Source organism: Dipodomys merriami, unplaced genomic scaffold (genome assembly GCF_024711535.1).
Source record: "Dipodomys merriami isolate MVZ:Mamm:240054 unplaced genomic scaffold, mDipMer1.0.p SCAF_8, whole genome shotgun sequence".
In the NCBI taxonomy this organism is placed as follows: domain Eukaryota; kingdom Metazoa; phylum Chordata; class Mammalia; order Rodentia; family Heteromyidae; genus Dipodomys; species Dipodomys merriami.
Genome location: NW_027206401.1, coordinates 60574112 through 60599476, shown reverse-complemented (window position 1 = coordinate 60599476; position 25365 = coordinate 60574112). Strand labels below are relative to the sequence as shown.

The 25365-nt window shown below is 35.4% G+C and overlaps 1 protein-coding gene across 4 annotated transcripts in view; it reads left to right on the top strand.

Annotated features, from left to right (window-relative positions):
* The window catches only part of Mei4 (meiotic double-stranded break formation protein 4), a 236032-nt gene that overhangs the window by 161708 nt on the left and 48959 nt on the right, over positions 1-25365 (top strand). For all 4 annotated transcript variants that reach the window (XM_070011058.1, XM_070011060.1, XM_070011057.1 and 1 more), the window contains one exon: positions 789-920. In XM_070011058.1, coding sequence (XP_069867159.1) covers positions 789-920 — 132 coding nt within the window. The remainder of the gene's footprint in view (positions 1-788; positions 921-25365) is intronic.

The window sequence follows — 25365 nt, the reverse complement described above, 5'->3', positions numbered from 1 at the left end:
AAATTCATTTATCTTACTGTATTAGTATAATTGTAAATTCATCTAATGTATTTTTGTTGTCTCCACATAAAAATAATGTCAGAATTTTTTCTCATTGTTAAGCTTCTCTCTGTTAACTTGTGGCAAATAAGGATTGTGGCCAATCCTTTTCCAAGTGGCATTGTGACTCAGAAAACCCATAGATCTCCCAGGTGCCTTCAAACTTCTCCTTATACATTTTGTATCCATTGACTTATCTAGCTACCCATTTATACAACTACCTGACCTCTGCTCTATTTAATAAGGGTTTACATGTCTTTTCCCATTATCTTCCTTATTCTTTCTGCTTCTAAACCATTATATTATCTTTAACTATTTAGGTAAAACTTCCCTTTTAGCACTGTCATTTACTTCAAAGTTTAACTACTATATAAAACCTTAGTTTCTTTTTTTTACAAATTCTCTATTGTGATTAAGTGATTACATAATTTCCCAAATTTCACAATATTGTGGGATAGTAATGCTTAGTTAAAGTCACAAACACATTTTAACTTTCATGGGGCAAATTGTCTACTGTGGTATATAACATTTCTGAGTTCTATGAGCTTTGACAAAAAAACCTTAGTTTCTATATTGTTATTTATTTGTTTATTTCACGATTTTGTTTGATACTAGCCTGGAATCATATTGACATTTTCATACTTTATACAGTGTGTATATTAGTGAAGTCTAGAAAATTGCCCATTAAATACACTTTGACTTGCCTTGACTAGCTAGAGAGTAAAAACTCACTAATTGTATATCTTTAGTTTCAGGTACAACATTATATCTGTAAGAGTCTGGTAATCCTGGGAAGTTGCAGCCTGTTGAGAAAATCTATTGTACCTCTACTTCTATCAGAAATTAACAGCTTTACTGATGATCTTGAAGCCATCAATCAGGTACACATAATTAAAAACTGTAGTTCTCATTTATATTTAGTTAATATAATTAATGTAACTACAAACTTCCCTTTTTCCCACTTATTTACTCATTTATTCCTTCCAATTTTTTCTTTCCAGGCTGATATTTTAGTCATTTCTCAATTCTAGGGTATGTGACTATCATATGGTTGGCAGTATTGGGACATGAGCTGAAGAACTTGATGCTACCAGGCAGGTGCTCTGTCACTTGAGCCATACCTCAGATAGCCTCACACAGTCTGTTCCCTAGACCCAGTTTGGATTTTAGTCTTTCTAGCTCTGCCTCCCATCCAGCTGAGTCTTCCAGCATATACCATCGTGTATTGGAATAGTATTAGTTCCTATCAAGATTTCAGAAAGATACTATCAGAAAATCTTCAAAGTCCAGCCACCTGGTCTTACTTATATAGTTTGCCAAATGTTCCATTGGTCACACCAAAGCCATGTTTATGTGAAAGGCTTTACAATTCCCTCAGCAGGTAGCATATTCCTAAAGCAAGTAAATGAGAGAAAAGTCAACTGAAAGCAATATAAAAAATAAATTTAACTGAATTCAATTATATGTTTAACAGTAAGTACAAAAATACAAATTTTGCTTACACATTCCTCTTAAATTTTCATAGTAACATCATGAAGTGTTTATACATTTTACCCCGTTTATAGTTAACAAGAAATCTAATCTTAGAATATATAAGCAGTTTACACAGTGTTGCAGATTGTAAAATGTTAAAGCAGAAATTCTAACTGAGGTGTTCTGATGGCTAACTCCCTTTAAAATATAGCAACTAAAAATGTAAGAAGGATAGTAACTCATCAAACAACAAATAGATTTTTATAGGTGTTAATGTGTGTTAAATGCTTCACATGAATTTGCCCAATCCTTTTAAAAGCTCTTCAACTACTTAGTATTTTTAGAGGAAAGAAATTTATGACTCAGCATTTTAAACTGTAAGCAGGAGTAAAGTACTGTCTCTGGAAACACAGTGTAGCCAGGTGAAGCAGAAAGATTCATAAATAAAAATGGAATTTTGATAAGAGTTGAGAAAAGAGCCTCCAGGCTGAACTTTCATGAGTAACTCCCACAGCCACACAGTAGAATTAGGTTACCAAAGGACCTTTGCCATCAGGAAACCAACTGGTGAATCCAAAATCTAATCTTAGGACCCAGAAAAGTGAGATCCTAATGGCTGGTAGAAGCCTGTGATGCACTGTCCGCTGTTTCACTGAAGGGGTTTGGCTTAATGAAACCTATAGCATACTCAGAACCTGCCAGGAGGAAGTTTAGCAAATATAGCCTTATGAATTCTTCAGATTTTCTTAACTGCAGAAAGCTGATAGTATGATTAGTAATAGAGTTATTCCAAGATGTCCATTACCAATAAAGTTCAGAGAGGCAGTAACTTGCTTATCGATGATGAGTGTGAGTAAGAAGGAACGCTATAGGGCATAGGGTTTAGAATATAAAAGACTGTGTATTTGGGCCTCTATTCATTGTAAATAAAAGTTATATTTCAAAGGATTCTGAAGAAGACTGTGAAGGAGAGAAAAAAATAATGAACCAACAAATATAAAACTAAAGTATGTAAAAATTAATATGATTGAAAATACTCAAAGGAAGTTTGTGGATAGATGTAATTGAGTTTGGATATATTGAATTTGACAGCTTTGTAGTTGTATAAATATAAGCAGATGAAGCAGTCCTTGAAAGAATATCTCTGAAACACAGCTGATTAACTACCTGCTCAAACAACAGAGTACTTACAGAAACTCAACAATACATCATTAATGTCTTGCAGAAATTACTAGACATATAAAAATCCAAGAATATATAAACTACAGCCTTGAGAAAAAATTAATAGTAATAGAACAGGTAGTGGCAGAAATAATAGAATTATCAGACAAGATCAAATTATTATTACTATGTTAAAAGATTTTTTTGATGAGAATAGTAAAGGGAAAATAGGAAAGTTCAAGGTAAAATCAATGTATATATGCATATATGTATATATACTGATAAAGTTATTATAACATAAATACAAATACAAAAATCATTCTCAGTTATCTCAGCAATTTAAACACACATTTATTTAAAGATGCTAGATATCAAAGTGACTCAGGAAGAAATAGAAAGCCAAAGTTAACTAAGTTAACCAAATAAATTATATTTACAGATATAAACCTTCTCACAAAGATTTCAAGGTCACATGAAGAAATTATATTATTCTCTTAAAACCCTTTAGAATATAGGGAATATTTCCTAACTCATTTCAGGGAGCCAGTATTAACTTAGTCTCAAAATTAGACAACTACAATAAAAAGTCAAACAAAAAGTAGACTAATATTTCTCATGAATATAAAAATGAAGACCTTTAGTAAATATTAGGAAATGGAATCCCACCAACATGTAACATGAATAGTACCCAATAACCAACCGGAATGTATATAATTCACTTTATTAACAAACAAAACCCATATGATCTCAGTATATGCAGCAATGGCCCTTGTTCAATTCATCACTCATCCATATTTTTAAACTGTATATTAAATTTAAATAGAAAACTTTTCAACATGGTAAAATGCACGTATGAAGAACCGACAAACATCATACTCTGTCATGGGAGATTGAATACTTTACCCAGGATTAATATGAAATATTCTTTCTCATTCGTATTGAGCAGAATACTGAGGTTCATAGTCATCACAGTAAGGCAACTACTCTTGGAAAGATAGAGACAGAACAATCTGTTTACAGTCAACATGACCATGACGATGGAAAACTAAGGAATTTTCTAAAAATCTATTGTATAGACTATCCTGAAATATATCCACACACATTTAGCCAGTTGATTTTAGACTTATTTGAGATTATTCAGTTGGGAGAGGATCAACAAGTTGATCTAAAAAAATGACAAATATTTGAACAATTCTTCCAAAAAAGAAATATTTAAATAGATGTGAAAAACAAGGACAGTACTGAGAAATGAACTGAATGATTACTGCAATTGCTTAATTTTAAAAGACTGAAGATAACAAGTTTGGTAATAGCAGTGACCAAATTTAGTAACCTAAATTCATAAATTGCACATGGGAATGTAAAACAGATGAGCAGTTTCTCAAAAAGCTGGTCATACACTTACCAAATGGCATTTTATATTCAACAGCAGCATTTATATAAGGAATCATATGTTAGCTGAGTGCAGTGCCAACCACATGTAATCTAGGTTCTTGAAATGTGAATATTGGAGGACCATAGCTATAACCCAGCTAGAGCAGAAAGTTACTGAGACCTTTTCATTAAAAATATATTTATATATTTTAAATGTTATTATTTAATAGTTGTACAAGGTTACAATTTTATAAGTCAAGTTACATGTAAAGAAGAAAATATGTTAACGCTCTGATTTTTATCCCACTCCAAATTTTATTTTGAAATTAAAACATCTGTAGGTTTCTTTGCAAAACTTCTAACCTTTAAATCCAGAAACCATGTCAGTTAATCAATCATTCAAGTGTTAAAATATAGGTTTTTAGACTGAGTCTTTGTGGCTCATGTCTGTACTCCTATTTGCTCAGGAGGCTGGCCATCTAAGGATCATGGTTTGAAGCTAGCCAGGGCAGGAAAGTCCATGACACTTTTTTTTTCCATCTTATTATTAAGTGGTTGTAGAAAGTGGTTACAATTCCATATGTCAGTTTATGAGAACAATACATCTTGATCACTGTCACCCCTTCCATTGTTCTCACCAATTTCCCTCTCCCATCCCTACCTTCAAGTTACGTATTTCAGTTTTTTCCATAATGTACATGGGATATAATGACTGCATTTACTCATTACTTCCATTTCTTGTATGTGAGACCCTTTCTTACAGAACAAGCCAAGTAGGTAGTAGGAGAGCTAGTTCGGGAAGAAGTTTCAAGATCTTACCTGAAAAATAGGGAAACAAAAAGGGCGGAGGACATAGCTCAAGTATTAGCACACTCAAATGCAAGGCCCAGAGTTCAAAACTCAGTACCACCCCCAAAAAAGGAGAAAAATAATTCAGACGTGAACATTCATTGTTCATAATGTTGTTTACTGCTTAAATAATAAATAATTCATCATAAATGTATAGTGTAATTCTACTCAGCTATAAAATATATTAAACCAATGACACATCACAGATAAATCCAAAAAGTAAATGAAAGAACAAAATGCTAAGTAAAATAAGGCAAACACAAGAGAATATACATGGCATAATTTCACTTCTATGAGGACCTAAATAGGCAAAGCTAATATATAGTGAGAAGCTTCAGAAAGCGATCAGAATATTCATAGAAGAGGGAGGGAACTGGCAGATTGGAGTGTAGTTTGTGTGTGTGTGTGTGTGTGTGTGTGTGTGTGTGTGTGTGTGTGTGTGTGTGTGTGTGTGTGTGTGTGTGTGTGTGTGATTATCACAATTCATCCGTGAGATTAAGATCTGTGCTTTGTACTATATATAAATCGTACTTCAATTAAAATGTGTATTTTTAAATCTTAACATATTTTAACACAAAATAAGCTTTTGTTCTTTCTGCTTTTAAAGTTCAATCTTTCTTTGTCCTACTTTGTTTAAATATTGACTAATATAATAAGTACTAATGTATCACCAAGAAGTACTTGGAGAACATTTTTAATTTTGAATGATGAAGTTTTCTAAGTGGTCAGTAATTCAAAGTTTATTTATGTACACATATGTGTGGCATTTGCACACACACATAAAGTACTGATTCAATTTCCAGCCTAATCATATGGCAGACAGAGGAGGAAATTCCACTTAACAAAGATTAATATACTAGTTATTATCCTAGGGGGGTTATTTAGCAGATTTGTGTATCAAACATCCTTCTAAACCTTTCATAGATCTCTGTCCTTTAAATGTTTTACATGTAGTCTTCATTTAAAATAACTATTAATATGTATTTTGTTGCATCATTTTATTTTCTAATTATCACTTGTGTTTAGGAAAGAGGGAGGGCATTTAGGGTCAGAGAGATGAAATGGCCAGGCCACCATCACTGAAAAGCCAGCAGCCAATCAGTGAAGCCTTGAGGTCTGATTTAAGTAAGAAAATTAACTCCAATATTAATGAATAATCTTCAGTTCTTTGCATCTCACTGATACTATTTTATATTCATTTGTCTTCTACAGTTGGTATGTATATCACCTCAGTACAGTCATAATAGGTGATATAGGACAATCTTAATGCCTTCCTATCAACCCCACAGTGACTGAGGAAGGTTTTTCCCCCTTCTTGGTAACCTTTTATCAGTTGTTTCCATTTGAATGTTATTTTCTTAGATTTTGAAGAAAATTGTTTATATATAATTATATATATACCAAAAGTTTCTAAAAACTGATCAAATGGGTTTTATCTGGGATTTTTTTTATCAATTGACTAAAATTAAGATTCTGCATTTATTTTTCTTTTTGGAGAGAAGTATCTTATCATAGCTATTTTGCTATGTCTTCTGGCATAATCACTTATTTTTCTATTTATTTTGAATATAATTTTTCAGAGTTGATACATTAGTTAATAGTTATAGAACTTAATAGATTGCATATACTGACCGTGTATTTATTTTCTAAGGGCCCACAGTATTTTCATATTTAAAACAAAGCAAAACAAGATGCTAGATTTAATTCTCAATCCTATGCCACTGGGATATTGTACTAAAAAAAATCACTTTCCTCTATTAGTATATTTCCGTCTCCACACCTCCTTTATCTCATAAGAGGAGAACATTTCTTTACAGCAGTATATTTTAGTTGCTTGCATAATAAACAAGTTTAAAGTATTGCCTTCACAAAACTATAACTTTTATAACAAATTGGCAATAAGTCATAAAATAGAAGGAAATACACAACAGAAAGGAGAAAAGATGATCAAATGGAAAAATGAATTTAAGTGTATGAAGAGGTAATTTGATAGAAAAGTAAATCTGACAATCATATTTAAACAAATTATTCTCAGCCTGAGAATTGCTACAAAAACAATAAAATGGGAGTTCCGGGAAGATGGCGGAGGAGAAGCTGGAATCTGAACAAGCTCTCGCATAGAAAGCAGCTTTAGAGTTCCAGTGAACAGTCCTAAGCCAGAGAATCACACCAAGTGTGCCATCACAGGACAGAGAGTTAGACAAGAGAGGTGAAGCCAAGGCAAAAAGAAGCACCGAGTGATCACCAGCAGCCGCCACGGCGGCGGCGGCGGCGACAGGGTCGCAAGCGGCAGAGACCACAGCCGGGGGCCATACCTGAGCGCTCACACAGAGAGTCCGGGACGAAGGAGCCAGACGCAGCTGGCGAGCGGATTCTACTCAACACCAGCAAGAATCAACAAAGAGCGGACATCTTCACCCTGCAGCTTGCAGACCAGAGACGACCCAGGATCCAAGACTCGGCACCAGAGACGACCCAGGATCCAAGACTCGACGTGAGTACAAGCCCGACATCCTCACTCCTCAGGGAGCAGAGGAAGGAAGGCCACCCCTCCCCCCCCCAGCACCAGTGATCTCCATCTTGGATACCGACAAAGCTCGGAGTTGCTGCTAGCTCCAGCTCAGGCCTTGGAATAAAATGAGTCATTTAGCAGGTCACAAGAACTTAACGCCGAAGTGACCTGCCAGACTCAGCTCCATCCAGGGAAAAGTCACCCAGCTCAGGCGCCAGCCTAACCTCACTGGGTAACCAGAGCCAGAGGCTGCCCCTCCCTCTAGCAGCCACCACAATCAATTGAAAAACAGAAACCCTGAGAATGGCTCCAGGCTGGGCGCTGTGAGCTTTATCACAAAAAAGCCCCAGGGAAAAGCTACTGTTTGTTGAAAGGCCTCAACGCTACCCAGAACCTAGCCTCATCACCACATCCCCCTCTTTTGTGACTCTCAAAGCAGACCACCCTCCCAGAAAACTAACCTGGGAGGGGGATCTCAAAATTTTGGGTAAAGCAGAGCATTTTTCTGCCTCTTCCAACCAATCGACTTAAGAAACCAATCAAGCCACAGGACCTCAAGCTGACCAGAGACTCCAAGAGACTGGTTGCAGATAAAAGGGAGATACAGGATTCTTCCCACTCCTCCCCCCCCCAAAAAAAAAAAAAAAAAAAAAAAATCAAAAGACTTTTTTTTTCTTTTTTTCTTTTTTTTTTTTTTTTCTTCTTCTTCTTCTTTTCTTTTTTTTTTGCTTGTTTTTTGTTTTTTGTTACCTTATATATATATATATATATATATGTATATAAATTTTTTCCCTTCTAAAACTTTTATTAATCTTTAATTTTTGCCTCTTCTGAAAAAATAATTGTTTTCCAGTAACTTTTTTTTTCTCATCTTATAATTTTTATTTCAGAATTACGTGAATGAGAGTTTTCCTTTCTTTTCTTGTCTTCTTTCTCTTTTTCTTTCTTTCTTAATTATCTTTTTGTTTTTTATCTAGCTCTACTGAACTTCTGATCTTTTCTTCTCCCTTAAAGCTTTTCACATCTCCTCAATGTCCCTCCCCTTCTCTGAACATATTCACATTCCTCTCTAAATAGATGGTCTTTTAACCTCTATAATAACATTAATTTTTACGTTTCTATTCTTTTTCTGGTCTCTCTTTATTCCCCTTTCCGTCTCTTCTTTTTCCCTCTCTCTCTACTTGCATCCTACCCAACCCATTTCCTGCACTGTGATTAGGACATAGTTAACTCTCCTTGTGCCTCCCAACACCAATCTATTCCGATTTTTTACCCACATCTCTCACTAATCCTAATAATTTCTGGTTTTCCAAATTCTTTTCTGCGGTTCGAAGTCCTTTAACATATAGTCGTTTGATGTTGAATAGATGTATCTGTTGAACTAGATTGTATCTGTAGACTATTGACTGTACAAATGCAAACTTTGGTTGATGGTTGCCTTAAGATAGTGTTCTAGCACAAAACTGGTGCAATCTTTATCTCAAATGGGCCGAGTAAGCCGGAAAAACACAAGAAAAATGGCAAATTCGGGTATCTCAATTCCCAACCTTGATAATCAGGGATTAGAACAGATAAAGAATAATCCAGAGGAGAGTTCCCAAATAGCTCTACAAACACTAATAGCAAACATGATAAATGAGAAGTTTGACAATGTACAAAGGACTCTGTATGAGCGTGATAGGGAGAGAGAGGAGGCATCCCAGAAGTTTATACAGGAATATCATAAGCGTGAGGAAGCTTCTCAAAAACAGATACAGGATTTGCGTGAACAACTTGAGAATACTCAAAGAGAAAGGGAGGAATGGCGTGAGCAGGCAGAGAACACTCAAAGAGAACTGCAGGAATCCCACAGAAGGGAGGAAACTAATCAAAGAGTAATTCACGAATTAAGAGACCAGGTAGAGAATACACAAAGATCACTAAAGACATTCATGGAATCCATTAACAAAGAGCTGAAGGAAGTCAGGGAGACCACAAAGGGAATGCTGAATGGAACCCAACAGAAGGAATGGGAGTCCAAAGAAACCATAACCAATCAACTAAGTGATTTGAGAACAAACACTGAACACCAAATTAAGGAAGTAAAGAAATTCATACAAGACCTAAAACAGAGCTTCAACAAAGAACTTGAAGCCATCAAAGCTGACCAATTAGAAGGAAAAGAGATAAAAAACAAAGTAGAGAGTCTTGACAGCAGGTTAGACCATGCAGAAGATCGAATCTCAGGGATTGAAGACAGCCTAGATATTATAGAGAAAGAACATACAACCATCCAAGACAAGTCCAAGAAATATGATAGGTCTATCCAACACCTGGAGGACACCATCAGAAGGCCCAATTTAAGGATAATGGGTGTAGAGGAGCACCTAGAAACAGAAGTTAATGGTCTAGGAAATTTGTTTAACAGGATCCTAGCAGAGAACTTCCCAAACATACAAAAAGATAGGCCTATTCAGATACAAGAAGCTTTTAGAACCCCAAATAGACCAGACCAGAATAGGACATCTCACTGTCACATTATAATCCACACAGGATCAACCCAGACCAAGGAAAAGATCCTTAAAGCTGTCAAGGAGAAAAGGTTAATCACCTATAAAGGGAAACCAATTAGAATTACCTCAGATTTCTCAGCAGAGACAATCAAAGCAAGAAGAGCCTGGAATGACGTATGCCATGCCCTAAAAACAAACAACTATCAACCAAGAATACTGTACCCAGCTAAACTCTCCTTCATAACTGAAGGCCAAATAAAAACCTTCCATAGCAAAGAAAAATTGAAACAATACATCTCCACCAAACCAGCCCTGCAAAAGATTCTTAAAGATGTCCTACACATAGAAAACCAACAAGAACGCAACAAAGGCCAAGAAATTGCACACAAACTGAGAATCCAAGAACCTTAGGAAGAACCCAGTTTTCACAGCCCCCAAGAAGGTGGATAACATGGCAGGAACTCCCAAATACCTCTCAGTCCTATCTCTTAACGTTAACGGACTGAACTCTCCAATTAAGCGACATAGACTGTCTAGTTGGATTAAAAAACAAGACCCTTCTATCTGCTGCCTGCAGGAGTCACATCTTGCTCGTAAAAACAAACATATTTTCAGGGTTAAAGGCTGGAACAAAATCTACCAAGCAAACGGCCCTCATAAACAGGCGGGAGTTGCAATCCTAATATCAGATAAAATAGACTTCAAATTAAAATTCGTGAGAAGAGATAAAGAAGGTCGCTACATACTAATTAAAGGATTTCTCCTTCAGGAGGATATTACAATTCTAAATATCTATTCGCCAAACAATGGAGCACCCAAATTTATCAAAGAAACACTACTTTCCCTCAAATCCCAGATAGATCCAAAGACATTAATCGTTGGGGATTTTAACACACCACTCTCCCCACTAGATAGATCAACTCGGCAAAAACTCAACAGAGAAACCGCAGATCTAAACAGCTGCATAGATCAACTAGACTTAACAGACATTTACCGAACATTTCACCCAGCAGCATCAGAATACACGTTCTTCTCAGCAGCACATGGAACGTTTTCTAAAATAGACCACATTTTAGGCCACAAAGCAAACTTGTCTAAATTCAGAAACATTGAAGTTATACCTTGCATTCTCTCTGACCACAAGGGAATAAAATTAGAACTCAACACCAAAAGCCACCAAAGAAAGTCCGGTATCACATGGAGGCTGAACAACACACTGCTGAATCATGAGTGGGTCATGGAAGAGATTAGAAAGGAAATTCAAATGTTCATGCTATTCAACAAAAATGAACACACAAATTACCAGCTCCTCTGGGACACAGCAAAGGCAGTACTCAGAGGAAAGTTTATAGCTCTGAGCTCCTACATCAACAAATTGGAGAGATCGGAAACTAACAATTTAATGACACATCTAAACCTCCTTGAAAAAGAGCAGCAAGATAAACCCCAATCCAGTAGACGGAAAGAAATAATCAAAATTAAATCAGAATTAAATGAATTAGAATCCAAAAAAACTATAGAAAGAATCAACAAAACAAAGAGTTGGTTCTTCGAAAAACTTAACAAAATTGACAGACCCTTAGCAAACCTTATCAGAAAAAGGAGAGAGCACACCCAAATTAATAAACTCAGAGTTGAGAATGGAAACATCACCACGGAAACAACCAAGATTCAGAACATTATAAGGGAATACTTCTCAAAACTTTATGCTAATAAGTTTGAGAACTTGACAGAAATGGACCTTTTCCTAGCAAATATTGACATGCCAAAACTAAACCAAGATGAGTTAAACCAGCTTAACAGGCCCATATCAAGCATTGAAATAGAAACAGCAATAAGAGACCTCCCAGCTAAGAAAAGTCCAGGACCAGATGGTTTTACAGCGGAATTTTACAAGGCCTTCAAAGCAGAGCTCACACCAATACTCCTCCAACTCTTCAATGAAATTGAAAGAGAAAGCTCACTACCGAACACATTCTATGAAGCCATCATAACCCTCATCCCAAAACCAGGCAGGGACTCATCAAAGAAAGAAAACTATAGACCCATTTCTTTGATGAACATTGATGCAAAACTTCTCAACAAAATTTTGGCCAATCGACTTCAACAATTCATCCAAAAAATCATACACCATGATCAAACAGGATTCATTTCAGGGATGCAAAGCTGGTTCAATATACGCAAATCAATTAATATTATTCATCACATCAACAGGAGCAAGAATAAGAACCACATGGTTATCTCAATAGATGCAGAAAAAGCATTTGACAAGATCCAACACCCCTTTATGATGAAGGTTCTGGAAAAATTAGGAATCCATGGAACATTCCTCAATACAATAAAGGCTGTATATGACAAACCTACAGCCAGCATTATACTCAATGGTGAAAAACTAAAGCCATTTCCTCTTAACTCAGGAACAAGACAAGGATGCCCACTCTCTCCACTTCTCTTCAATCTAGTATTAGAATGCCTAGCTACAGCAATAAGGCAAGATGCAGACATAAAGGGGATCCAAATAGGGAAAGAAGAAATAAAACTTTCCCTCTTTGCAGATGACATGATCTTGTATTTAAAGAATCCCATAGACTCCACTCCCAAACTACTCAAGCTGATTCAAAACTTTGGCAAAGTAGCAGGTTATAAAATTAACCCCCAAAAATCAATGGCTTTTCTATATGCCAACAATGAGAAATGTGTGGCTGAAATTAGGAAAGCAACTCCATTTGTAATAGCCCCACAAAAAATAAAATACTTAGGAATTAACTTAACCAAAGAAGTGAAGGACCTCTATGATGAAAACTTTAAAATCTTGAAAAAGGAAATCAACACAGAACTTAAAAAATGGCAAAACCTCCCATGCTCCTGGATTGGCAAGATTAACATCGTGAAAATGGCAATACTTCCCAAGGCTATCTACAAATTCAATGCGATACCTATCAAAATTCCACCCTCATTCTTCAAGGAAATAGAGGAGGCAATCCAAAAATTCATATGGAACAATAAAAGACCCCGAATAGCAAAAACGCTCCTCAACGGAAAGAACACTGCTGGAGGAATATCAATACCAAATTTCAAACTCTACTATAAAGCCATAGTAATCAAAACAGCTTGGTATTGGCATAAGAACAGACCTCAGGACCAATGGAATAGAATTGAAAACCCAGAAATGAACCTACAGACCTATAGCCATCTAATCTTCGATAAGGAAGCTAAAACAATAGAATGGAAGAAAGACAGCCTCTTCAGTAAATGGTGCTGGCAAAATTGGTTAACTACATGTAGAAAACTAAAGCTAGATCCTTATATATCACCCTGCACCAGAATCAACTCCAAATGGATCAAAGACCTTGAACTCAAAGCAGACACTCTGAAAACATTACAGGATGGAATAGGAGAAACCCTAGGTCTCCTTGGCTCAGGTCGAAATTTTCTGAATAGAGACCCGGAAGCACAACAAATCAAAGAAAGGTTGGACAAATGGGATTGCATAAGGTTGCAGAGCTTCTGCAGGGCAAATGACATAGCTGGCAAGATCAATAGAAAGCCCACCGATTGGGAGAAGATCTTTACTAGCCATACAACGGACAAGGGTCTCATATCTAAAATATACTTGGAACTCAAAAAATTAAACCACCCAACAACAAATCCTCAAAGAAACAACTGCCCAATAAATAAGTGGGCGAAAGACTTAAAGAGAAGCTTCTCTGAAGAAGAAAGAAGGATGGCCAATAGACACATGAAGAAATGTTCAACATCCCTAGCCATAAAAGAAATGCAAATCAAAACAACATTGAGATATCACCTCACTCCAGTTAGAACAGCAAAAATCAAGAACTCTAATAACAACAGATGCTGGAGGGGATGTGGACTGAAAGGAACCTTACTTCATTGTTGGTGGGAATGTAAACTTGTTCAACCACTTTGGAAAGCAGTATGGAGGTTCCTCAAAAGACTTCACATAGATCTCCCCTATGATCCAGCAATCCCACTTTTGGGCATTTACCCAAATGTTTACAAACAAGACCACACTAAAGCTACCAGCACAACTATGTTTATTGCAGCATTATTTACCATAGCTAAGATATGGAACCAACCCAGATGCCCCTCAGTAGATGAATGGATCAAGAAAATGTGGTATATATACACAATGGAATTCTATGCCTCCATCAGAAAGAATGACATTTCCCCATTTGTTAGGAAATGGAAAGGTTTGGAAAAAATTATATTAAGTGAAGTAAGCCAGGCCCAAAGAAGCATAGGTCCCATGGTTTCCCTTATTTGCAATATCTAGTATAGGTATGAGTCAAGCGGAAAAGGCCAGATAATGTGATGTTAGGAAAATGAAACCTTAAATATGTATTTTAATGTTTTCGTTTCTTTCATGCATGTGTTTCTAATGCATTTATAAGATTATTTCTTTGTTGCTTTGTATGTCCCTCCCCCACAGTGTAACCCCCGCTTTCACTATATTTGATGTTAGTATAACATGTGGAGGAGATGGGGACAAACAAGTCGTTTAAGGATTCAGGTGGACCTGTTGCAACAATGAGAAGTACAAAATGTCATGTCAAAACCAGCTTTACAATTTCGGTGTGGGGGGGGAGGGGGGTATAATTGGGTGGGGGGAGGGGGGTAAAATTGGGTGGGGGGAGGGGGGAGGCGGGGAAGGGAAGTGAAGGGTAAACAAAGGAGGAGGCTGCAATGCTTGGTAAGAAATGTATGCATTATCCTGCCCATGTAATTGTTGCCCCTCTGTACAGTATGTTCTCAAATAAAATAAAATACAATTAAAAAAAAAAATATTATAAGAATCCTGCTCTTTGATATTTCATGTAAAATTATAGTTTATTGTATCTGCACATTTAAAGGCCACAGAAATGATAATTATGTTTAATATATAAATTTAATGCTACTTGTTTGCAACATTGCAAATGAAAAATAAAAAATGTCTTTTCCCAAAAAAAAAAAAAAAAAAAAAACAATAAAATGTTTTACATTGATATAATACTTTTATAAATTGATTTGACAACATTATCAGATGTTAGTGATCTGAAGTAAAATTGAATTAATAACAAAATTAATGACAAAATTAATGACAAAATTTAATATGTAGATCTCCTTCTGAGATACAGTCTACTGCATAAAGAAGACCTGAAAATTGTGTTTTTTAACAATGGTTTCATAGCTTAAAATCAGAAATAGGTATTCAAAATGAATATTCTATATTAGTTAGATTAACAGGTCTTCATGTATTTTGTGATGTAATCTGAAAGTATAATGTTGTGTTAAACAGAATGTAAAATATGCAAGGAAAAGAAATCCATATCTATAATTTGAAAAAAATTATAAATACAAAACAGGCACACATATGACACCCTTCCAGTGTAGTAGTTTAAAATATAATGTAAATGAAGTAATATATCACAAAATATTAATAAGTTTGAATTACATATGATATTTACTCAAGATGTATGTTTTTTTTACATTCTAAAATACTTTTATTGAAAAGAAAAAGCCACATTTAGTGTCAGAAGTACATTTAAAGTTGTTTCAGATTTTAATTGCTTTTTAAAGAAATGCATTTCTCCTAACTCATCAGCATGTTTTTAGATATAGTAACCAAGATATTATAATTGAATAGTACTTTTAGAATATTGATAAAGATTAGTGAAACCTGAATTGAAGATATGATACAAATCATTTAAAATACATTAGAAACCTGTTGTTTCCAAAGTAAATAAAATTTCTACATGAAAGATTTTAGAAGTTAGAACAGATAAAGTTGAATGTTCTGCTGTGTACCTCGGGCAGCATTTTTCTTTCAGACATCTGTGTTCCTTCTGAAGTCAAATAAAAATCAATTTGTTGATAAAAAGAGGATGAAAATAAAAGATTTTCAATCTGACACAACTTTATGTATACTTATAATTCCCTAATGTAAGCTAATCTTCTCTATGAGTCTAAAATGTATAAGCATTTAAAAAAGAAAGTAATATAGTTCTTAATTCAGCAAGAAATAGCTGACCTATTTTAGTTGCAAAAAGAACCATGCACTTCCCAAATAAAGCTTTTTTTCAGTCATATCTAAGGTCAGCAATCAGTCTATCTGGGAGAATATTATTTATATCAAACTGTGTTCAGATATCCAAAACAGAGATTTGGAGCCTTTTGCATGGGCTTTCCCTTTTTAATTCCAATTTGTTTAACAAGAACTTAAAAGAGAAATTGCTGATAATGAGCTCCAGTTTATCACATTTGTGCAGTTGCCTTATACAAACATGTATTAGGTATAGATAAAACAAAGCTTAAAATTCTTTCAAACACATGCTTGACCTAAAAAAATTCCTCATAGATGAATGCCTTAAAAATAACAACTCCTGCTTTTTAATAAAACTTTCCATCTGTGTGCTGAACTAGCAACAAAAAGTTAGCCTGAGCATTTATCGCTTGCAAACTAGAACTTTTGTGTATTCGTTTGTCCACCTGAGACAGAGCCTTGCTATTATCCCAAACTGGCCTTGACCTCTTCATCCTCCTGCCTCAGTTTCCCCACAGGCTAGTGATTGCAAACATGGCACACCACACCCAAAATCATACTACCTCTTTTAAAAGAGGCCTTGTGAGTAAACGAAATCGGTGTACCTAGGAGCATTAGGTTTGGAATGAAGATGCCTAGTGAAAATGCAATGAAACCTCTGATCAGGTTATCTGACCAAATCTGAAGGCTGTGGAATGAATTTCAGTCCCCAGGAAATACAAAAACAGAGGAATGTATTAAATTAACTGGGAACCATGGCATTTGCCATTTGCCATGTAATGGCAAAATCAGGATTAGACTACAGGAAAAAATTCAGTTCATTCCTTCAACAAATAGAATGAGTCAGAGAACAATCAGAAGACTAGGCCTACATTTTTAAAGAGACTAATACAGAAACATATGACCTAGCAGCCATATCCCAAGGGGAGATGAACTGTATAGTCCCTGAATCAAATCTAGCCTGCCACTTGCTTTTGAAAATACATTTTTGTAGCTCAGCTATGCCTGTTCATCTGTGGCTTATCTATACACACTTTTGCAGTAAAAGAGCAGAGATGAATAGTTACAGTTGAGAGCATATGGCTTGCAGAGCATCAAATATTTAGTATCTGGCTCTTTAGAGAATACATTTGTCAGTTCCTACTATATGTGATTCTTTTCCGTGTTCTTATTTGAACAAACCAAAGAATATAAGAAGTTATGAGACTGAACTTTGTATAAGAAGGAATTAAGGAATTACCAGTTTTAGATGTGATGTTATTCTTGTGCAATTATTGGTTTCTTATGTTTTAGAAATATATATTTAAATATTGAGGGGTTAAATAAATATAATATTTAAAGCCCCACTTTTTCACTTCTTCAAATATTAACAGCAATCATACCTGATGAATGCAATGTATCTGAATCTCAAAAGGAAACTCCATTTATACTAAGTTACTTATATGCTCAGTTGCTTTTAGCTACTGTTGTTATTACTATTGGAGTGGATATAAAATGTTAAATTAAAAACCCTACTGACATGAATACATGCAGATAAATAGAGAATCATCTTCAGGAGCAACTTTTCAAGTATGTATTTGATGACACACAGTCTCTATACCATCTGTAAGACAGGGATGGATAGCCACAAAGATTATTTTTTACTCTAGATGTACATTTTATGGTATTATTTTACTCTAGGTATGTGAGTTTTCATTCTTTCAGCAGAAATAAAAGACAAATATTTCAGAGCTATGTTGATGAGATGTCGTATTAGTCTAACTGTAATGTGTGATTTTTGTATGTGCCTATGACTCTGAATATCTGAAGTTTTCAGTAGAAGATTTGCCATGGCAAAAAATAATTTTTTTGGATAATAAATAAAACTTCTAATTTCTTAAAGTTCAAAATTTCAAGTACATCTTAAAGCCACCAATGATTTTCTGAGAATAATTTTAAGTACAGTGTTCATCCCTAGAACAAACTACTAAAAATACAAAGATTTCTAGCATAAATTAAGGTAGAAACTAAAAACTATTTAAGTAATGTGAAAACCTCTCTTGGAAGTGGGATTAACTACATTGTTATCAGCGAAACATACATCTCTAAAGAATTTCAGTTGGGGGAAAGGATGTTATATAATGGCAAATGTATTCATTCACCATTCACATATAATACATGGAATTCTAAAGCCCAGGAAACAAAAACTGATAAAACTAAAATGTAGACTGAATACATCTACAAATCCTGAAGATGTTAATGTTCTTTTCTTATTTAAGAAAGGTATAACTAGACAGAAAATAAGCCATTATTTTGGAGAAGCTGAACAAAACAATCCGCTAGATTCATCTGAGTGTTGTTTCTGGAACAGTCACCTGACAGCAATAGATTATGCCTTTTCAAGTGCACATAGAATGGTACTATCTCACAAAACAGACCTTAACAAAGACCAGGTATTGAACTCATGTGTTAGAACTTAACACATAACAAAAGCGTATCTAGACCTGACTTCCAGTAAACTGGAAATTAAATAGTCCACTTCTACATAACCCAGAAGCTAAAGTCTCAAGGACAATTAGGAAAAGATGAAGTAAGTGAAAATATAGCATATATATGAATTTGCTGATAAAATAGTAATTGTTAGGGAAATTATAGATCATGCCCATATGATAGTATTGAAGAGACCTTTGGGTCAATAATGTATGAAATAGAAAATCAAAGGAAATTTAGGCTCAAACTACACAAAAATGGGAAAAATACTAAACATTAGAATAATAGTGTTAGCTGAGCATCAGTGGCTCACACTTGTAATCTTAGCTACTCAAAAGACTGATATGTCAGTTTGGAGTTTAAAGCCAGTTTGAAGTTCAAAACCAGCCCAGGCAGAAAAGTCCATGACACCCTTATCTCAAATTAACCACCAAAAAGCCCAAAGTAGAACTCTGGCTCAAATGGTAGAACACTAGCCTTGAGGACATTCAAGCCTTGGGACAGGCACACTTTCACACAACAACGAAGGAACAGTTGTTGACTTTTCTTTCAAGATAAAGCAAAAACAACAGCTAAGCAATATACCACAGGATAGCTACTTGGGGAAAGATCAAAAATATAAAATTATAAGTATTGTTAATGAAAGATGACATTAATACAGATGTTTAAAGAAAGACATAGGTTATTGTGAATAGCTCAATAGCAGATTTGATTTGATGTCTTAGATACAAAACTACCAAATCTCCTTTAGAGGGAAATAAATAATCAAAGTAGTCTTAAACCCATTAATAAAATAGAATTCATTATTTAAAATCTTTCAATAAAGAAACCTGTTAATTCTGCCTGGTTCCAATAAAAATCCTACCATACATTTAAGGAAGAACTAGTGTCACTTTTACAAACTATTTCCCCAGAATTAGAAAAAAGAGAGAACACTTGTCAAATCATATTATGAGATCAACATCGCTATGATACAAGAAGGGAGGAAGGGGAGGAGAGTACCATTGTGATATTTAATGTACATATGTGATGTGAAAGTGGAGCTAGGAAAACTGAAGGGATGTGTGGGGTTGGCAAAGATGGAGAACAAGGATGGAAGGGGTGACACTGATCAACATGTTTTGAACTTAAATACTGACTTTTTGTATTGAATCTCCCTTTACAACTACCTATTCTAAGAAAAGCAGGCAAAGACAGCATTGCATGATGGATAAATGGTCATGGTGTGAATGCAGAAGCATGAATATATTCTGCAAACTTACTTTCCAGTGTCTCAAGGAAGAAATTAGATGAAAAGGCAGTGGAGAAGGAAACAACTGATGAAATGCAAGTCCTACACAGCCCTATATAATTTTACTTGTATTTATTATTGAATGCTTTTACATTGAGTTTTTATCATCAGAAAATCTGGAAAGAATGCTGAATGAATCTTAGATTTTAAAATTTCAGTTAAAAGAGCAGTTTGGCAGTAAGTCTCCCAGTAACAAAGGAGTTTTGGAAAAATAAAATAAACTGATTATCTTTGTTAGACACTAGACTTAATTTCTTTTCTGTTTCCATCCACATCTAAATTTCACAGTTGACTGTCATAAGTTCATAAAATAGTGAGAAGCTAATTTTTTAGTTGTTTAATATTTTACAAGCAGGGTGAAGCTTTGAACATTGTTTGCTTCTAGTTAAATGTGTAATGGCTGAATAACAGCTGAAGACAAAGCCAGCAAAATAAAGACAAACATATTTTTCTCAAAACCTGTTATAAATGTGTTGTTCTGAAAAGTTAGTTGAATCTCTAGCTTATGCACATTAGATTATATACTCAGTGTATCATACACACCAAGATGACTCCCACTGTACACCATATGTGGCCACATAGCTGTGTCAGCCTTTGCTATTCAATATCAGAAGCCATTTCTGAAAAGACTGTAACATTTAACTTGCAGTGTAAAAACAAATTAAGATAGGTGCTGCTTTCTCATACCTGTAATTCCAGCTATTCAGAAAGCTGAAATCTGAGGATCATGGTTTGAAGCCAGCCCAGACAGGAAAGTCTGTAAACTATTATCTCCAATTAACCACCAAAAAAACAGAAGTAGAACTGTGGCTTGAGTGGTAGAGTGCTGGACTTGAACAAAATGAAAAAAAAAATAGCTCATAGACAAACCCCGATAAACATATAATTTTTTGTTTGTTCTTAATATAATGAGTCATCACTCTTTAAACAATCTGAATACACACATCATTTGCTTACTGGTGAATACAGTTTAATAGAATTGGTAATGGTAAAATGAATGAAAGAAAAATATTGTGCCAATTGGAAGCCCTGAGTTCTAACTACTTCTGGTGCTAACTAGTTTAGTGGCTTTGGAACATCCTCTCCCTGAGCCTAATTCAACAAATAAATGCAGTTGTTTAGTGGTTATGTGTCAGGAATTTCATCCAGTGAACGGAATCAAACTTTTAAGCGGCAGCCAATCTAATATGTCGTTTATGGGTGCTCATAAAAGATTGCAGGATTGAGGCATCTTGTTAAATGTGGTAGGCCTTTATAATCAAATTCTTATTTCCTTTTTGCTTAAGAACATATTTTCTAAACATGTCTTTGAATTTAAAAATCATGATTTAGAGCTTCCATTATCTGTATATATCGTATGTTCTTAGCATTTTTATCCCTTCTTTCCCATTACATATAAAGTGAACATCTCAAGCTATTCCTTCATTGCTTAATAAGATTTTTTGTAATATTTATTTTTGGATTTAAAAAAAAAATCTTCAGTGTGCACTTCAATTTCCCCATTGGAAATTTAGAACTCATAATTCTTTCCCCATTTCACCACATCCCATTTGCATTTCACTCGGTGCTTTGTTAAAAATATAAATCACAGTTTGCTCTCTTGTATTTTGTTTACTTTTCATAATGGATATGTATGCATTCATGCTACAGAATATGTTAAACCAGATCATTTTAATTAGTATTTTCAGAGTCTTTATCTTCCTCATTATCTTTATTTTAATATTGCTTTTCTTATGCTACTCAGTGTTCCTTGTAGGATCTGTTTTATTTATTTGTTGTTGTTTTTTGTAAAGTTTGATTTTTCCTTTTCCCTTATGCTCTATTGGAGTGTCTACTGGAACTGACCAGGGTTTCCATCTCAGATAGCCCCACGGATTGTCTTTGTCCTGGGCCATGTATACCTATAAGCCAGTTAAAAAGCCCCTCTTACTCCTGCATTAGAATAAGTTGTGGAGCTTGTTTTCAGTCCTTTCAATACAACTCTACATGGAATCCTGTTTTGTTGGCTAGGGTACTTGGATGGGTTTGTAGGGAAAATCAAACTAGTATTCTGAGTACTGATAATTAATTCTATGGTGTCTGGTATGTCTTGCAATATAGCCCATGAATGCCTCTCTATCCCTATTCCATTTTTAGGCAAATCCAGAATCATTGTTTTGAGTCTATAACTATGTTTCATCCAATATTATCAGCCTCTGACTTAGAGCTCTTATTTCTTCTATGGACTCCTGAGTAAGAAATAGGAGGAATGTGTTCTGCAAATCACTTTTGACAAGAATCCCTATCACTGGTAAGGTTTCTGTGCTTTGATTAGGACTTGAAAGGAGAGAGAAAACATAACATTATTTATTTATTTGGGTATGTTAATAAAAATAGAAACTATGCTTGAATAAAGAATCAGTGGTACTCTTTCTAAAAATTCCAAAATGATGCATTGGATCATTATCTATAGAACAAGCAGGTATGGATGGACAGGCTCACAGTCACTGTCAGGATAATTCTATGTCGCCGATTGTAATTAATTCAAGAGAAGTTGTGAGTAAGAAAAGTAAAGCCAATTATTTTCCCTGTGTTTGGCTATTCTAACAATAAAATGCCAATTAAATATCATAAATTCTTTCTTCCCTTTTTACCCCATAAGCAGAAGAATGTATTGCTACATTTTTGATGGTTGTCATGATGAAGTTACTCGTTCCTAGAAAGAATTCATCAGATTAATGTCAATGTCATGAAAATAATTCACATGTATTTAAATACATGCTCTTTTATTATGTTTCTCTTGCTCTTGGTATCAAGTAAAATTCCATTTGTTCTAGATAATTTTTAGGTGCAGTGAAAACCTAAGGCCCTCTGGGAAGATTTCTTTTATGACTATATTTCTTTTATCACTATTCCTATCTTTATATTACACAGATGGACACAAATTATTAGAAACAAGAAAATTTAACTATAACCTGGGCCTTGTTTACATTCATTTCTTTGTGTGTACGGTAGTTAGTGAAAATGTCTTACTGATTTTGTTTCATTATGAGAAACAACAAATATGTTTTCAAATGAAGAGTTTCACTTTAAAAATCAAGGCAGCCATCTATATCATATAGCACTTTTCACCCTAACCTGAAACATCACTTGTTTTCTAAGCTATGATTCTTTTGAAATTAAAAGGGAAAGAATTTTTAAAGAGAAAACCCTGCGATCTTTATCTTCTCTGTTCTTTACATGCCATCATCTATTTTATGCAGGAATCCTTTGATTCCAACAATGGTAAAAGACTAGGGTTCAATTTTTGTAAACAATTTAAGAAGTATACATGGCTTATATTTGGTACTTTTAAAAGTAGTTATTGAAAAAGTACTTATTGAAAGCTTGGCACTGGTGGCTCATGCCTGTAATCCTAGCTACTCAGGGAGGTGAGATCTGAGGATCAGCCCAAGCAGGAAAGCCCATGAGACTCTTATCTCCAATTAGCCACCAAATAGCTGGAAGTAGAATTGTGGCTTAAGTGGTAGAACACTAGCCTTGAGAAAACAAAGCTCAGGGACAACACCCATGTTCAAGCCCCTGGACCAGCATGCGCGCGCGCGCACACGCACGCACGCACACACACACACACACACACACACACACACACACACACACACACACACAAATGTACTTATTGAATGAATAAAAGGCAACCAAAAGAGATGATCTTAGAAAGAGGGGCCCTGGGTTGTTCTGTGATGTGAAGTGAGAAGCCTAAAGAGTAAATGAAAGAAAGAAGAGAAGGAAAGTTGCATTCTGAGGGTGAGCTGTAAGTCTAGGGTTTAGAGAATTGAAGCACTTGTAGTTGTCTGTATGGAATAGGTGTGAAGTTCATTTGCAGTTATTTCTCTTTTTTTCCTTTGGTTTATTCCCTTTTGTAACTGGTTCTGATTTTTGTACCCCTTGTCTTATTTATTTATTTATTTTGTTGGTCATGGGGCTTGAACTTGGGGCTTCGGCTCTGTCCTTGCACTCTTCAGCTCAAGGGGAGAGCTCTACCACTTGAGCCATAGTGCCACTTCCGGTTTTCTGTTGCTTTATTGGAGATAAGAGTCTCATGGACTTTCCTGCCAGAGCTGGCTTTGAACCATGATCCTCAGATCTCAGCCTCCTGAGTAGCTAGGATTGCAGGCGTGAGCCACCAGTGCCTGGCTTGAGGAAGGAGAATCACAGAAGGAGTATCACAGCAGTGATACTCAGTAGACACTGTGTTAGAAATGAACTGTCCAACTTGGCGGGGAGGCAGGTCTGGAGGGAGAAAAGTGGGAGAAAATAAGGGAAGGGGTAACACTGTTCAAAAACAAATCACTCATTTCCTACTTATGTAACTGTAGCCCCTCTGTACATCACCTTTACAATAAAATTTAATTTTAAAATAAAAAACAAAGATAATGGCAGCATGAGAAGCAGAGGTGAAGGGGTGGAGACAGGACCCAGGAACTTTCACTAGTAAAGGGACAGTGCAAGAGTTATGGACCACACTACATCTCAGTAAGCAGATGGACACAAAAGAAGGAAGCCTGTAGTCTATGAGTGCATCACAGGGACTCCACTGTGGGAGGTGTGTCCAGTGGCTGTGACAACGAACAACAGAATCTTCTATTCAGTCTCTCTCAGGAAACCAGTGGAGCTCCCACATTAAGTACAGAACTTGGATTTCTGAGGTCAAAGAAGGAAAAGATGGTCTCATCTCTATGATTTACTAAACTGTGTTGTTGGGCTCTCAAACTCATTAATGTGTCTTTTCTGTCTAATGTGTCTACTTTTTAATATTGATTTGCTACTGGTCCTGAAGCTTGAACTCAGTGTTTCTTGCTCTCACTTGACTTGTTTGCCCAGCTGGTACCCTACAATTTGAACAATGTGTTGGCTCCAGCTCTTTGCTAGTTAACTGTAAATTGAGGCTTATTAATTTTTCTGCCCAGGTTTGCTTTGAACCTCACTCCTCTGATCTCATCTCCTGAGTAGCTAGGAGTCAAGGCATGTACACCAGCAACCTGCTTGAACTTGTTCTGGACACTGTTCCTATTCATGCAAGGCTGAAACTCTGCCACTTGAGCACTTGAACTACACCTTTACTTTTGGCTTTTTTTTTTTGGCTGGTCATAGGGCTTGAATTCAGGGCCTGGGTACTTGGCCTTGAGCATTTTGCTCAAGTCTAATGTGCTACAACTTTGAGCCACAGTGCCACTTCCAATTTGGAATAAAAGTCTCATAGACTTCTGCCCAGGCTGGCTTTAAATTGCAAACCTCAGATCTCAACCTCCTGAATAGGAAGGATTACAGGCATGCGTCACCAATACCTGCCTATTGTCCATTACTATTTATTTAATAGTATTTAGTTCATTACTATTTATCTAATGGTATTTAGCCCAATTCTGTTCATCTATGGTATTGGTTGAGCTTCTTTGAAGCAGGTCCATTGCTGGGTCATGACACTTAAAGGATCATGACAGTTAAAGGCTTGCTTGTGATGAGGTATGTCCTCTGCAGCACCGAAAAGTAGATGATCAATAATTATTTTTGAATGAAACACATACCTAAAATAATTATTGAAGAAACAGAGCAGTATGTTACAATGTTCAGAATTATATATAAAGAAAATATTGATGTCTTTTTTGTGTGTCTCTGGTGGTATTGG